The sequence below is a fragment of the Calypte anna genome, chromosome 2 (assembly GCF_003957555.1).
Source record: "Calypte anna isolate BGI_N300 chromosome 2, bCalAnn1_v1.p, whole genome shotgun sequence".
Classification (NCBI taxonomy): domain Eukaryota; kingdom Metazoa; phylum Chordata; class Aves; order Apodiformes; family Trochilidae; genus Calypte; species Calypte anna.
Window position 1 is genome coordinate 108,811,868 of NC_044245.1, and position 17,606 is coordinate 108,829,473.

At 40.3% G+C, this 17,606-nt stretch overlaps 1 protein-coding gene across 3 annotated transcripts in view; it reads left to right on the forward strand.

Moving 5' to 3' along the window:
- The window catches only part of DTNA (dystrobrevin alpha), a 182,392-nt gene that overhangs the window by 100,257 nt on the left and 64,529 nt on the right, over positions 1–17,606 (forward strand). For all 3 annotated transcript variants that reach the window (XM_030446270.1, XM_030446271.1, XM_030446272.1), the window contains exon 4: positions 11,010–11,223. In XM_030446270.1, the coding sequence (XP_030302130.1) occupies positions 11,010–11,223 (214 nt within the window). The remainder of the gene's footprint in view (positions 1–11,009; positions 11,224–17,606) is intronic.

A 17,606-nucleotide genomic window follows, 5' to 3' on the forward strand; every position in this document is an offset into this window, starting at 1 on the left:
CTCTTTTTAAATATCTCCAGGGACGGAGAATCCACCACTTCAGTGGGCAGCCCATTCCAATGCCGGATCACTTTCTCCATAAAGAAATTCTTTCTAATATCTAACCTAAACTTCCCCTGGCACAACTTAAGACCATGCCCTCTTGTCTTGTTGAAAGTCCTCTGGCAAAAGAGCCCAACCCCCACCTGGCTACACCCTCCTTTCAGGGAGTTGTAGAGAGCGATGAGGTCTCCCCTGAGCCACCTCTTCTTCAGGCTGAACAACCCCAGCTCTCTCAGCCTCTCCTCATAGGGTCTGTGCTTGAGTCCTTTCACCAGCCTGGTTGCCCTCCTTTGGACCTGCTCCAGATCTATAATGGAAAAAAAACTTTAGCAAACAACTCCAAATACAATATGAGACAACCTTGGAGATAATTTTTGACACCTTTTGGGAGTCTGGAAGCTTTTTCTAGTAGATGTTCTGCTGTAATATAGTACAGAAGAGTTCTGTTTCATTAAAATTTTGAAATGCTGTAATTTTACTAATTGAAATAGAAAATCAGATGTAAGGCAAACTGATTTTTTTAAAGAGAAATAAGAAAGTTGTTGTGTGTCACATGTAGGTACTGATCAAGTTTTGTTATCCCACATCCCCGTGAATTCTTTGGCTTGTTTCAAGCTGACACATGCAAAACTCATTTGAAGAAACTATTTAGTCATATTGAAGCTTGATGGCACAATGCATAAAGCCTCTCTCATTAAAATAGTGATGGCATAGCAAGAATATTAGTCATGCATACTCTAGGAATACCAATGGTTTCAGGGGGAGTGATTGATAGTTTTTGGCTATGGAATGCAGGTAGCAACAGATCTTCTATATCTATATTGGTCTTCAATTCATATATATGCTTAAGTCTTAAATCAGGAAAATTATATTTAATCAATTGATTTAAGCTATGCAACTTACTAGCAACAGCGCAGTGTTTTAATTGAGTGATCTTTCATGCTCATAATCAAAACATTAGAAAGCTTATAATTTGATTTTTTTATTATTATTATTTTATTTTATACGTGTCATACTTCATTCAGCATTTCAAACAGATGATTTCAATGTGTGTTCAAAAAAAGGAAACACTTTCCCAGCATCTGGGTGACAAGTAGATGACACCAGTTTCACAGCCCAGCACTGCAGGGTGCATCGCCCACTGTTACCCTTTGCAGAATCTGTCATTAGTGCTGCTCCTTGGGGAGACTGATGGCCTTTTCTGCCACCCACAGAAAGCCCTTCAGGCTTCAGCTAAATATAGGTGAGACAAAACAGGCAGGAACTGACAGCAGGGGGAGAAGGAACTTTCGTTGTAAATTGAACTAAGTGTAGCAGAGAATCATTTTAATGGAGATCTTTACATACTCTCCCACCATGGTGGGATTGTCAGGTGTCATATTAAAAATAAAAAGATCACTTTTCAGCATATTGTTACCCTAATGGTTATTCCTTGTTAATAGCACTTGGCCAAGTTAACAGATACTCCCAGTACATTGACAGATACTTCCAGCATGTTTGTTTAAGGCACTGCATTAATCAGAATCTCAGAGGGTTTTAGAATAATTCATTTTTACTCACAGGTAAAGCAGCAGGTGAAGATATAAGGATGCAAGCCTATGCAAACTGAATCATAGAATCATCATGGTTGGAAAGGACCTTCAAGATCATTGAGTCCAACCATCAGTCCTACACCACCTTAACCACTTTAAAACTTTTGCCCAAAAAGTTGTGCCTCAGGTGTACACATCACATCCTGCAGATTTCCAAACACCTAGCAGTCAGGTTTGGCAGCAACTCCAAAATGTCTCCTGTGTGTGCTGGGTGCAGCTGGCCAGCCTGTGCTCAAAGACCCCAGCTCTGCTTCTGCTGGGTAGAATGATGCTTGGGCAGACTGATTCTGCACACCATTTTGCACAAAGTCCAGCAAGTCCTGTGTGCTGTGTAGCACATAGACAGGTGATGTCCATGAATTCAGTGAGTCCAAATGCAACCAACTTACAGCATGTGCACAGTTCTGTTGGCTGGTTTGAATGTTTAGTTCCTTATCCAGGCACTTTTCCTCTGCCTGGGTATCTGTCATTGGGCTGAGCAGGCAGAAGCCTTGCTACAACTTCCTCCTGGTCCAGAGCATTCAGATACCTCCACAGGGAAAGAGGTAAGGAGGAAGAGAAATGGATAGAGCTGACAGGGGACTAAATGAAATTGTGACCTCCCTCTCAGATCCCTTGGCATTCAAAGGAAAGCTTCAGACAATGAGTACACAGCTCTGTGCACCTTACACAAAACCTCTTAAGAATGTGGACATTTCTTTCCCAAGCTTTCAAAATACCTTGGGACAGGCTCTTTGGGTTTGGTTTTTTTTCAGAAAATGGACTTGGAGCATAGCTTACTTGAGCAACAACTTTAAAGTAAAAATCTCTTTATCAAGACATACCATGTTTGTGTAGTGTAAATTTACAATTAGACATCAGAGAATCACAGAGTCACTGAGATTGGCAGGGACCTCTGGAAAGAGCAGGGTAAGCTAGAGCAGATTGATCAAGGTTGTGTCCAGTTCAGTCTTAAATATCTCCAAGGATGGAGACTCCACAGCCTCTCTGGGCAGCCTACCACAGTGTTTGACAGTGCTCACAGAGAAAGTCCATCCTATACTTTATAGTTTGCCAGTGAGGGTATTGTGGGACATTGTTGAAAGCCTTGCTGAAGTTAAAGTTAAGTACATCCATTGCTTTCTGTTGTCCCATGAACTAATCATTTCATTGTAAAAAAGACCTTGATGAAACATGACTTCCCTATCACAAATACAAGCTGACTGCTCTCAGTCACCGTATCATGCTTGGAGATTCCAGGTGGATGCACTCCTTCCCCATTCCAGGGACTGAAGTGAGTCTTAATTCACTTCTTCTTGCTCTTCTTGAGTGATAGTGGCATTCTCAAAGGCTTCAGGAACCTCCCTGAACTGACACAAGCTTTCAGAGGCAGTCAAGTGGCCTTGTACTGTCATCATCCAGCTTGCTCAGCGCTTGTGGGTGCACTCGGAGTGCTGGAGCAGCTCTCCTACCAAAACAGGGTGACAAAGTTGAGGTTGCTTGCCCTGCTCATCATAGAATCACAGAATGGTTTTGGGTTGGAAGGGACCTCAAAGACAATCCAATCCCAAGCCCCTCTGTATGGGCAGGGACACCTCCCACTAGACCAGGTTGCTCAAAACCCAATCCAACCTGGCCATGAACACTACCAGTGATAAGGCCTCCACAGCTTCTTTTCTCTGGCAGCAAAGAATTTCTTCTGAATGTCAAACCTAAAGCTCCCCTCTTTCAGTTTAAAACCATTACTCCTCATCCTTTCACAACAGGCCCCTATAAAAATTCCCTCCCCAGCTTTCTTGTAGGTCCCCTTCAGGTACTGGAAGGTGACTGTAAGGTCTCCCTGGAGTCTTCTCTTCTCCAGGCTGAATAACCCGAACTCTCTCAGCATGTCTTTGTAGTAGAGGTGCCCCAGCCCTCTCATCATCCTTGTGGCTCTCCACAGAACTTGCTCCATGTCCTTCTTATGTTGGGGGCCCCAGAACTGGACCCCACACTCGTGGGGTCTCACGAGAACAGAGCAGAGAGACAGAATCAACTCCTTTCACCTGCTGTACCCAGATGTTCTCAGCCAATGTACTGGGTACCTCATTGTAGTCCTGAGCAGAAGCTATTTGGTACATTTTCTTCTTTCTGTAACGTGGCACTGAGTGCCTCAGCCTTGAAGCCTTCGCAGCTGGCACGCTGATTTGTGCAGTGGCGGGATGTGCAGACAAAGCTTGTGGTGGTTGTGCTACAGCTGACTGATTCAGGGGGCAGCTTGGCCAAGAGTAGGTGTAGTTTAGAGGCAAAACACCCCTCACTCCATCCTCCAGTATCCCCTTCCAGCAACAGGGGAGAAGGAGCTAAACAGGAAGAGTGACTTTCCAGGGCTTTGTAGCAGTGACGATGACAAATGGCTTCTGTACTCTGATTTGTGATGGGTTCGTGGGTTCTTATCAAAAAAAGGAAGAATCGCCTAACAGTTTATAATATTCTTGTATACTTAGACAACAAAATAAGTTTTTCCCTTTTAATGATATGTGGCTGAAATACCTGATGTACATTCAAGTGCCATTGATTTCAAATGTGACAGTACCAGTATGTTTAAACTCAGGCATGTCTGTAACAGCTTTGCTGGACTAAAATCTTATGAAATGTATACTGGAATTTTGAAAATAATTTAAATTAATACTTTAAAATTTTTTCATATATTTATCATATAAAGAAAATCTATCAAGGAGGAATTCTGTCCTATCAACTGGGCATATTTAACCTAGATTTAGTTAAATGTTCTGCATATTATATAAATCTGAATTGATTATTAAAGCCCTAATTTATTCACTTCTCTTGTTTGATTAAATATAATCTCCTCTCCCATGTTCACTTATTAATAAATGGAAAGATAACATTATAGAGATCATGGTTCAGGTAGGATACCAAAAAAATGTGGTAGAAGAGATGAGATTTTTTTTTATAAGTAGACTTGCTTAATAGTAAGAAAGATTAAACACTCAGACTATTTTTTATTTATTTATTTATTTTACCACTTAGAAGATACACTTCTACTACAGTTTTCTTTTGTATGCTTGCTTAGGGCAACATCATTTCTTGACAACTGATGTTTGAAGTGATCTGCCTGCTTTGAGTTCAGTGATATATCCAAGATTATCTGTATCTCACAGCCTTTCCATCATTCTAAATAAACTGCATGATGGAAAGAAGCCTTCATTTTAATTTTAATGTATTTGCTTTGAGTTGAAGAAAAAATGAGTGTATTCCATTTCTTCTCTCACATTTTGGCTATTAAGACACCTTTATCTGCCAAACAGAACATTACTAGTCAGTTGCAAGTAAATTAAAGTTACTGATAACAATAAATGAAAAGAGCATTGGTTTCCTGCTAATGAAGAGACTAAAAAATGTTTGAAGAATAGAGGGAGGATCAAGATGAATAAAATTGAAATATGTGTTTATCATAACTAACATAATTTTGCCCTAAATTCTCTTTGTCTCTAAAAGTATTCAAAGTTAAAATGCTGATGAGTTGTAAGGTGGTAGAATTCTGCACAGTATCTACTAATTACTGGATTTCATCATAATAATGTTGTAAAAGGGTATAGCAAGAGATGTTCTAAACGCAGGTAAAGGCAGGAATTAAAACTTCGGGAGTGTCTGAAAACTTTTTTGGGTTGAGAAAAATATAGAACTCCTTTCAAACTGAGCCAGTCATCTTTTATTCACCCTTAGAGAGAGACCAATGAATTCAGTTACAATGTGCTGGCAAAAAGGTCTCTCCACATGTCATTCCAACAGGTGAAGGAGTCGTCTGAAGGAAATAACATTTGTAATTTGCATTAATTTTAATTCTCTGCAGTTCAGCCAGGGTCTTCTCAAGGTTTGCATTTGTTGGTACTGATTGCTGTGGAATGAATGGCAGCCATCTGTAATGCTGCTCATCTGCCTCGTTCCCCTTCTGTCTGGCTACTGAACTTTACTTACGTTCACTGACCAGTATCTGTTATGGAATGTGCTCAAATACAAAACTCTCCGTGACAGTGTATAAATACGACTTTATCTCATAAAAGTTAAGGTACCAAGCAGTGTTTGCCATAGAAAGATCTGATAATAGATCAAATAGTATGGATCACCACCATAGAAAATCTAATTATGCAGGTGATTAGATCAGTTCCGGCTTTAGAAATCACTTAACGGAAAATCTAAGGGAGAATCTATGGTTTAAAAGTTTCTTGTGGAAATCTTCTATATTTTTTTCAGACATCAGTCACATGAGGGAGATCTTTTATTCCTGGATAGCTCTTGAATGTGAGGCCTTTCTGAAGAGTCCTTGAAGAATGGCTGGGCTGCACAATTTTGGATTGCCTTATACCACACAGATGCTAGCTAGATACAAGCATCTTTTACTCCTTTTGCCTTGTGATCACCTGCTGACCCTGGAGAAACAACTGACAGATTTCTGTATCTTTACATATCCATTTCATAAGGGGCATCTTTCTCTTGCTAAGAGATAATTCCCCTTCCAGAGGGAAATATGGTTAAGGCAACAAAAGGAACAACAGCAATCAGAAGTTAAAAACAAACCTGTGGCATTTTACTCCCCTGCCAAAGCAGGTAACCTAGGGCAGACCACACAGGAATGCATTCAGGGAGGTTTTGAAAGTCTCTGAAGAAGGAGACTCTACAACCTCTCTGGGCAGACTATTCCAGTGCTTCATCACCCTCACAGTTTTTCCTCATGTTCAGGTGGAATTTCCTGTGTTCCAGTTTAAACCTATTATCCCTTGTCCTAGCACTCAGCACCACTGAAAAGAGATCGGCCTTCAAGTCTAATCAGCCCCAGTTGTCTCAGTCTTTCTTCATAGGATAAATGTTCAAGTCCCTTAATCATCCTCCTAAGCTCTCCATTGGATTCTCTCCAGTAGATCCCTGTCCCTCTTGAACTGGGGAGCCCAAAGCTGAATACAGGATTCCAGGTATGGTCTCTCCAGGGCAGAGTAGATAAGGAGGAGAATCTCCCTCAATCTGCTGGACACACTTTTCTTCATGCACCCTATAATACCATTGTCCCTTTTGGCCACAAGTGCACATTGTTGGCCCATGGAGAATTTACTGCCCTCTAAGGCTCCAGGGTCTTTCTCCATGGAGCTGCTTTCCAGCAGGTTGTCCCCTAATATGTACTGGTGGTTGGTGTTATTCCTACCCAGGTGCAAGACTCTACACTTGTCCTTACTGAACTTTGTGTGGCTGACTTTTGCTGACCTCTACAGCCTGTCCACATCAAGTTGGTTCAGATTCAGGTTTTAATGCTTTACATGTTTTACAAACAATGTAAAGAGGTATGCCCTCTTCAGTGAGATTAAAGCAGTCTCAGTGACAGATAAATAAATAAATGGCCCTAGCAGGTATTATAGAAAATGGGTAGCAGAGGGGATGAATATTAAAATGAGAATGATATTAAATGAGGTGAATATTAAAAAGAGAAGAATGTAAGCTTATGCAAAGTTTGCAAGGTTGACATTGTTATTATGTTGGAAATATACAGATATATTAGCTGTATGCACTAATTTCTGAGAGTACAAATGAATAAAGTGGAGCTTGTAGAGGCCTGTATTTTATTCTGCCATTTCCCAGAGTTGGTAGGTCGACTTGGCAGCATGATATAAGATGTAAGAGTTTGCTTACTGTGTGAGTAAACTTCAAGTAGGATTTGAAGTGATCAGTAGGGCACTACACACAGATTTATCTTCACAAGGTTAAGCAATTCAGTGTAAGAGGCTATGACTATGACAGGATCTCATTGCTGTTCATACAGATTTAAGTATTTATTATTCGTATTTTATATAAAACCTGTATTATTTAAGATCATGTAGTAGTCAGAACAGAAAAGACATATTTTCTTCATGTTTAAAGAGCGAGATGTGAGATTCATCTTAGTTAACTTTACCAGCTCTGAGGTTACATGCCTCATGTAAATCTGTCACTTTAGGCTTTGTCTGTAGTAAATACAGGTACCTTCAAAGCACTGTTCATCCCACCTATACCGAAGCACCTTCTTTAAGTCACCTTCTTCTTTCCCTGACCATAGAGGAAGCCTTGATTACTGGCTGGCAGTAGAGACCTAATTTTTGCCATTTAAATTGAGATGTGTGAATTCTTGTCCATAGCAGCTGACTTGAGTAAGGGCCAGAGACCTCAGTTTTCTGCACAGCAGTCTAATGAATTCAGAGATTTCAACAGATATTTTCAAAATTAGCAGATCTTGTTAAAAAGTCTGGCTTCTGTCCACCTTCCATTTCCTTCTCCAGGCAGTATTACTTTCCAGATTCTGTAGAGAGATTTGAAATTCAGAAATAAAATGCGAAATAAAATGGTGATTGTTGTTTATTCAGCTTCATGTGGAACCAAAGTATTTCTGGAGAAAAAAAAAAAAAAACCAACAAAAAGCTGAGTAAAATTATTTATAGCACAAATGCGCAGTAGTTCCCTGAGACTAATAATTTATGGTGGGTGGGGGACTGCTGGGTGATTTCCAATAAGTCATTCTCTTAGTCTTGTGCCCTACCTTTCTGGCATACCAATGAGTATCGGCCTATCTTATGAGGCCTTCAGGTTACAGTTAACACTAAAACCAATATTTTTCACTCAGATGTGTTGGTGTACTGATATTATTACTGCCATGTCTGCTACCCTCTGGATATTTCCCTTCCCAGGACCATCAGCAAAACTAACTCTGTATATGACTATGTTATAAAAAATATAATATCACTGGGAAGCAGGGAAAAACCTCACAACATGAAAATGTGACAGCCTCTTAGTATCAGTACAAGATCATGGGAAATTTAAAGACACCAAGCCCCATTTCAGCCTCATTCCTTACACCAGCTGTTTTCCTCCATGCTGTCTTATTCAAGTTTTCCAGGACTAGGCTGTAGCTATTGAAGTAGATTGCTGCCTGAAATTCTCATTGCTGGGGAATGTGGATGTCTGGTTCACACACACACACACACACACACACACACACACACGCACAGCTGTCCCTTTATCAGTGCTGGGGAAACCATCACAGTTCCCAGTGACTGCTGAAATAAACATCTGTGGGCAAAACCTCAGGCCAACAACAACATGTTTGCTTCTCCACCCTCAGCAGATGCAATGCTGCTTTCAGGATACCTCAAACAGCTTTGGTGATTTATTACCCTTTCAGTTCCCCTTTTCCACCCCCATGCTTTTTTCCTCAACCATGCTGATGCACTCTCAGGTAGAGAGCTTGTCCCCGCTTGTTTTTTTTCCCATTAACTCCAATGTTGCTGATTTTACATCCTTATTCAGGATTTATGATAGGGTTGCCCTAGACATTTCTGCCTGGGTCAGCATGCTGTTAAGCTAGTGCCCCTGTTTGTGCTGCTTCTCGGGTTTTTATCTTGTTAGCATAGCCTCAAGGTTAGCCATCTGCTTATGCGTTGCTCCTTTTTTTTTACTGTTTGTTGTGCCTGGTGATTTTTCATGTCATTACCTTGTTCGTGTAGCTGCAGCTCAGGTTTGCACACACATCCTTGCACTCAGAAACCAGCCTGGTAAAGCTGATGGTGGAAGCATCTTCTCCTTTATCTACTTGGTCTGAATTACCAGAGATAGCCCTCATGGCTAGTGACAGCTAGACCTTGGAGGAAACATGACACTCAACCTTTTGCTTTCTGCCTGCCCTTCCATTCAGCTCACATTTACCCAGATTACTTCTGTGGCAGCTCAGCAGTGAAAACTGTTGGAATGGGAATAGGAATGGCTGAATTAAAAGGGACATATATCAGATTTCTTATGGGGAAGGTGCACTTCCCCCAGCTAGAAGACAAAAAGGAAGAGTTCAGAGAAGTTGTATGCTCCACCCACTTGGCTTCATTCTGAATGACACTTTGAAGACAACCTGCCAGCCTACAGACACAGCTGTAGAAGTTTCCTTTTGATACAAAGGCCAAATAAATATTTAGGTATCATAATGGAACTGCATCTTTCAGGTTTTCATGATTAGTTGAATGGCAAATAGAAGGGGGCAAGTGCCTTGTCTGTTACCTGAAGTAGTTGCTGCTGCCATTGCTGCTCACCTGTATGGTTTATCTTCCTCCTTGGGCTTACACATTAGGTAGCAGGGCATTCAAGATTATTGTTTTCCTGAGTTAGAAGAAAAGAAAAAAATGCAGAAAAAAATCTAGAATAAGTAAAACTGTTATATCTGGTTTCATTATCTGTCTAGTATCAGCTTACATTTCCCTACCATCAGACCATGATGTCACATTGCAATTTGAGACAGCAACTGCAAACCAAGCGAAGAAAAATATGATGGGGTTTAGAATTAAATTTCTGTATCCACAAAAAAACCTATACAGTAGTTTCTGTGATTAAAAAAAAAAAAAAATTAAAAAAATTTGCACCCTGAACCTCATGATTCGTTTCTTATTCACAGTTTAGTAGGATGGTAGCTAATACTTAAGATTAAAAGAGGGAACGATTCTTTGAGTTCAGTCAAGTTTGAACTAAAGCCAAGTTTTGAATGACTCCAGGGCTTGTTTTTTTTTTAATGTTTGGCACGGTCCACCACTTCCAGAAATGCCAATCTGCAGCAAGCTGATCATACTACCACAATAATAGTGCTATCCAAACAAGCCTTCAATTTGGGTGCAATATGAAGGGTGAGCAGAGATTGTCCTTCAAGCTGTTCTTGTAGATAAAAACAGCCCCCATGAAATTCATCTTAGACTAGGAGTTAATCAAAGAGAGAGATTTAACAAATTGTTTGCAAATATATTTAGAAGATACAAAATGTGACTTTGGGATCCCTTCATTACATGGTCTTTGTTTAAATGTATCTTGTCTACCGTGACTCAATTACAATTTTGTTTCTGTAAAATATTTTGCTTTCAATACAAATTGCTGAAAAAAATTTTCAAAACATCCATACATTTTAAGCACTTAGTATTTGTAGGATCTTCTGAAAAGCGCATCTGCTATGCAAATTAATATCTAAGAGTAATTTCTGAATGGGGATTCATAGAGGCATGGTTCAGAAAAACAATTAGCATATGTTTAGCTTCCAGTGTTTTCCGTCAAATGTAGAAATTTACGTGGATGCTTTATACAGTGAGGAATGATTTCCCAAACTGAAGTTGTACTCATTACAACTAATAACACCAATATATTGTTTGCTTATTAAGGGGTGTGAATTTTACTTGCTCTTCCCTGTACCAAATTCAGTTCTCAGTGATGGGAAATACATTCAATGCCTTTAACTGTTCACAAAGAGTGTTCTATGTGCTTCCCCAGCCCCAATGGGATGAGGTGGCTTTTTTTCTCAGTTGCTTTCAGAAGCACGTGTTCCCTCTGACTCTTTTCTGTCCTGTCCCCTAGTGCACCTGGTGGACATCTGGAACGTGATAGAAGCCTTACGGGAAAATGCTCTGAACAACCTGGATCCCAGCATTGAACTGAATGTGGCTCGCCTGGAAGCTGTGATTTCCACCATCTTCTACCAGCTCAACAAAAGGATGCCAACAACCCACCAGATCAATGTGGAACAATCCATCAGCTTACTGCTCAACTTCTTGCTAGCAGCCTTCGATCCGTAAGTCTGCCTTTCTTCCCTTCTCTCCTAGCTGGTGAAAGGGTTTTGCTTTTTCCGGAGATATCTTTGGAAAACAATTGAGCAGGCTCGATTCTAACCAAAATAATGAGGATGTGAATAGCACTAACTAGGGAGAAACCTAAATTAAGGACCTCCTGCTTTCCTCTCTGCCAAGACAAATTCAGCACAACTGTGTTTTCATCCAGTTACTCAAACTTGTTCCAGTTTATATCAAAGACTAATTATCTACAGAAACAGATTTAAATCCACTTCTAATTTGCCTTGTTATTTATTGACATGCCAGTGGCTGACACCACTGCAATGCCTCTGCAGCAGTGACATGGGTTAATAGCTCATTATTTTGAAAGAGCTCATTTTCCTGCAAGTTCTTGCAGCTGTAAGCTAATTTTTTTTTCTGGCTCATGCCAGTGCAGCATGATTTTTGAGACTGTGACAGAAATAGGAAAAAGACCTGGAGGTGATGCTGAAATTCATGTTGTTTATTAATGTATGGAACCCATATTACAAAAAGGACAAGTGTGAGTGTACTGTGTATACATATTAATATTCCTGAATATATAGTTATCAACCTGTACTGCAATATTTGCCACCCTAAAAACCAAATTTCTGGAGAGCAGTGGTTAAATCTGACAAATGCAGATGACCCATCGCCTCTTCACTGGCTTCTATTTTGAAAATTCACCAGCTGAAAACATTGCCCATAATGCATTAAAGTAAGTATGCTGCCCCTCTCCCCCTTCCTCTTAACCCATCCTCTCTTGAGGGTCCCAGTGCTGGGTTCTGAGCACCTTTCAGAGCCAGACCAGTTGGCAGCTCAGTCGCCATGGCAACAGTGAGGAAAAGTAGATGTTCCACATGATGAGGCTGTAGCCAACCTCCCCTCCGGTCCCTCTGAGGGTAACAAAAAAGAAGACAATCAATTGTGAAACTGTAGCCTTCAGGAATATTTTTCTCTCCTCAAGGGCAGTGAAAGGAGGAACAGGCATTTTTAATTTATGCTGTATTTACTGTGACAAGGCTGTCCTTCCACTCAAAGGACAAGGAAAAAGTCTGGACACATGTGTTGGTGCATGCCACAAGCAAACTGCTTCCTAGCTGGCAAACACAAAGAACCAGGACCATGGAAGCAAGACCTGCAATAATGTGCTTGTTTTGTAGCTTGCTGTAATGGGGGTAGAGATCTCAGCTAGATGTCAAGGCTACTTGCAGAGGAGAGGATTTTAGTCCCCTATAACAGAGAAAGTACTTTAAAGTGCAAGGTTTTGCTTTCCCTGAAAAACATCCTGTGTTCTGTGAGTCATGACCTGTTTCTGGGCTCCTGTAAGGACCTGAGGGGGTGAGAAGGCTGTGACTCTCACTCCATTTGCCAAGCAACAATTCCAGCAATCATCCTGCCTCCCAGCAGGGAGTGCCGGGTCCACTTCCCAGAAGGACAGAGACTCCCAAAGGACCCCCAGGAAGAGGCCCCCAGCTCTGGGGTTTGAGATGAGGAGTGGTTGCCTTTCACCCTATTTTAAATGTGCCAAACGTCTTGGGTGAGGTTCATGTGTAGTCTGAGATATTGAAGTTTAAGCTTTATGAAGATCTGTGCTAGCAGATATGGAGATTTGTGCCAACAAGGATTTCTCTTCACTGCAATAGGACTTTGGGCACCTATCACAGTTATAGACATATAAGTTAAGCACAGTTATAGATATCTCAGTTAAGCATCTGATTCTCAAAACATGCCCTGCCTTTTCATAATATTCAGTTTATTAGATTTTTCAGTCAAGTGTTGGTTTAGCAACCACTGTTGGTCCAGATTACCATTTCTGGGAAACAGAAGGATGGAGGTGGCTCCACATGCTAGAAGAGCAGTGGGAAAACTGCTGGGTCTAACCAGAGCTGATGGCTCTGCTTCCCATGTGGCTCCTTTCCCTTCCTTCTCCTACAGTGAAGAAGAAAAGTCCTTCCCTGCTGAAGGCTACACGTTGGTAGAAGGAGGAACAAAGTTTTTTCTTGTGGCCCCATGCTCAGAAGAAAGCAGTGAATTGCATATTTGGGCAGCAGAGGTAGAACAGTGAGGTGGGGTCTTTCTCATTCTCCCCTCACTTTTAGAAACTTGGACAGCTAAGCTAAATTGTCTGTAGTCTTCTCTAATGAGAAAAGGGTTTTTACTGGGTACATGAGTCATACTGAAATCATGATGGTCACCCCTAAAATAATCCTGTTATCTTTGATCTGAATTCACTCCTCTGTTTCTTAGCCACATGTTTTAAGGAAACAGCTGGCCTGCAGAAATGCTACACAGATTTCTAGGTGGCTACTTAGGAATTATTTTTTCTTGTTTATTAATGCATGTTAGTATGATCACATTTGATTCTATGAATGCAGTGAACTAAGAGAAAAAAACAACCTCAAAAACCCAGCATTGCTCTCTAAGACCAAGATGAAGACCAAGTAGCTCTTCAGTATAAATGAGAAGGCTGTTCAAAGTGATAATTAATGTTTTTAGTGTTTGTGGCTACAAAGAGCAATGGCTACTCCTGCAGTACTATGGGCAGCTCCAGAAAAGGTTGTAGAGTTTCTCATGTCCCATTTGAAATGCAAAGAGGGTGCAGAGAAATGGAGTCTGCAACTTAACATACAAGAAAGGACCACAAGGGACAAGTTAACATCTGATTTAAAATCTAATAATCATTCCACTGTCTCATTTATTTAGTTTTACTTAAAATATACTGCCTTGCATGTACTGTGCTGGCAGAAGATCCTCTTCTTATTGAAGAGCTTCTTCCTGTGTTTATAGTCTGCTGAAAAACTGGTAAGGAGTGTTTCCCTTGGCCCTCAATACTGATGTCTTCTTAGGAGCTAGAACCTAGCTAGCAAAACTTAAGATGAGCCACTGTGCAATGCTGTGGCATGTGGGCCAGCTTGCCCACTGCCTGTGCCAAACTTTCACCCTATTTTTTAAAGAATTTTTTTTTTCACACCCTTGGGGATTCATTGTTTCTATAGGTAATTATATATTTCGCTGCTGCTCAACCCTGAAAGAAGGAAAAAGTGGGGAAAAATTATAGTGTGCAAGATTTCCTGTGACACTGAGTATGACGATCCTCCATGCTAAGCTAAAATCAAAGTGCAACCCTACAAAACTGCAGGTACAAAAGCTCACAAAGAGAAATGCCACTCCAGTTGATTTGCCATTAGTGTGTGAAAGGACAGCATCATGTGGCAGAGGACCCCAGCAGACCAAAAGCACTGAGCAGAATGAGGCAGGCAGACTTGAAGAAACCTGGACAAAACCATATCTGATTTACGTTTTTAACTGCACGTTCAAACTTGACAATAGCTTTTGCTTCACGTCGAAGGTGATTAACTGGCTTTATGAAATAATAGCATAGTTTCTTCACTGGTATGCAAGTACTGTGTAAAAAGATGACAAGTTCAAACCTTTCTGAAAAATTCATCCCGTGCGGGTGTCAAATCCTGTGCAGGCGGTTAGGTGGACTGTCAGCTTCTTTCAACTGAGCCATTCCCCAAAAGACTCTTCTTAAACAGACCATAAAATATTCTGTGCAGGATCATCCTCAGGACTCGTGCAGTATTGCAGTACAGCTATTCCTCCTGCAAAGTTGAACTGACAAGATCGTAGCTGATTTTTGTCTGTCCCTTGGCATACCTGTCCTGCCAGTGGAGCTCTGAGCTCTGGGCTATGGAACAGACTCAGTTGGTTTGGAGGGGGTTGACTTCTACAGAGAAAAGAGGAAACATTCATGCCCTTTTTAAATCAAATGCACATTTGAATTACGTGAAATTCAATATATAAAGATGTTCATTATATACTTTGGAAGTATGACTTCTTGCTCATCCGTCAGTTCAGAGCTGTAAAGTGTTTAATTCCTTCTCTTCTCCACCTTTGCTAATCCTTGGAGCTGTACAGGTCAGCTTCTGGTGAAAAGAAGTCTGGTGAAAAATGTATTTCAGAGATTTGCTCATTATACATTTTGCTCTCCTAAGTGAAAGGATTTGGATTGATTTCAATAAAATTTCTTCTCTGAAATCTGTTTGTGAAAATGGGAATTTGTAAATACAGCCTCTGACATTTCAGAATTGGCTGCCCTGATTAAGGGGGGCAATAGGCAGTAGGCAATAGGCCCACAAGTAACCCAGGAAATTTTGTTACTTTTGGAAAAGATAACGAAGTGTTGGAGGAGCATTACTTTGCCAAGTTAATGAAAAAAATAATGTTTTTTCAAAATCCTTTCCATAGGACAGAGCTGCTATCACTAAAGATGTGATGTTATTTCTTTATAGCTTTCCCCACCACGTGGCTGTCTCAGTGTGAGCAGCGCTAGAGATGTTGACAAGTGTCAATGTCATCCATTTGGTACCACTCTACTTGCTGACCCAAAAGGCAAATTCAGGAGCTGGACTTGGCCTTCTGTGGTGTGTGGATTTGATCAGGCACTCTGTGGGGCTTCCTTCCTCTGAGGAGAGGCTGTTGCTCTCAGCTGCAATGCATTTAAAGAGCAAATCCATTCTGCTTTGGTGTCTAAACGTGGGTTATTTTTGCTCTTTTTTCCCCAAGCAGCAGGAGATAACATTAAGCCCTGGCCATCATTCCCTTTCCTAAGATTCATTCCCTTTCCCTAACTATATCCTGTGTTGTTGCTAAGTGTGCATCAGCTTCAAGGTTTGCCTTTACTATCATTTACACTTCTAGTGCTTTTCTGTAGGGATCTGAGGAGTGACCTCAGTAAGAGATGTACTATATAAAGTCCAAATACTAAAATTTATGTATCTTTGCATTAGCCAGCTTAAAGCTTCTTTCAGGGAGCACCGCCTTCGACAGAGATCTTCATGATGCTGTGAGCTACTGCTTCGTAATTTGCTTTTCCACAGCAAACACTGCAAGGCTCCAGTGCTGCCAGTCAGGGGCATCTGTGGTGCTCAGATATAGCTCAGGGCTCTTCTGGATCCAAATGATATTGGCAACTTTAGGCCCCATTATCCTGTCCGTTCATCAATCATATATATTTATATATGCATGTGTGTATATGTATGCACACACATAAACATTTGGAGGGTAAATTGAACTTATGCTGGCTCTAGTGATGTTTTTATGAATACAAATGACTGATACAAAATATAGTGTTAAAACTAATCAACTGAAATGGAGAGATTGAGAAGATAAATATTTTCTTTTCCTGCTCCTCTGTTCCATAAGCATTTGAGTATGGGAAAACTCTGGTGTGGAAAGCTGAAGACAAGTTGATATGTGTCTGCCATTCAAGAATATAATCCTGTTAGTAAATGTAACTAAACCTCCTGGGAAAAATAATCTGAATCTGAAGCACTTCCATGGGGGCTTTATTTGTCCCCCAGATTCTTCCACTTCATCTTAATAATGCCATTGCTTCCACTTAGCATTTATTTTTCTTAAGTATACCAACTCTTTTTAAAGATAGGTGAAAACTTCATGATGGAACAATGCAGAAAAATTCCCAAAGGTCTGAAGGGTTGCATGCATAAAAAGAATCCCAAACGGCCAAATTCTTAGCCATGATGGCAGAAGTGATAAATCCTGGTTTACATAAATTAGAATACAGACAAAGAAGGGTAGAAATTCAGAAGACTGGAAGTTATGCTGAAATTCCTATATTGTAATTTCAGTCTTATGAAGCCAGTCAAAGAGGACACAATGTAATGGTAAAGAAAATGTGCACAAGAGCCAGCAATAAAAAATATGGTGCAGATTTATTACTTTAATAATGTAAGACGTAGTGAATTTAATTTATTTTTTTTTTGTCTAGATCTTCGGTTGATTTTATGTCAAAAAGCAGAATTTTAAATCTCTGTAAGAATATTTAGAATTAATATTTAGAGTTGCGGGTTACATTGAGCTAGATCTTAATGAAGTTCACCAAACTGTAAAGATTATTAGCTAGCCAAGCTTAGAGAACTGACTCATTTTCTATAGTTTGAATGACTTAAAGAACACAGTAGTGAAGCATGTAGGACACTTTAATGTACTTGTGTCAGTAAGCTGTTCATATTTACTATATATGTGTGCATTTGTATGGATGTATATATGTATGCATATGTTTATATAGTAGCCTGGTTTGGGTATAACAAAGAGACACAGTCACAGGCTCTGTGTCTTTCCAAATTCAGTTTATCCTTTAGTTCTGCTCAGATAAAATTTTTGTTCATTATAATAATGCATGACACAGAGTAATTTCATAAATATTGATGGGGAGAACTAGATTTCTATATATTGCTATTGCCACTGCAGTTAACATTCCCTGATAAAAGACTGAAGGTGACAGGACCTCCACTTCAAAAGAAAGGACAAAAACCTATTATCTGATCCCATCATTAGC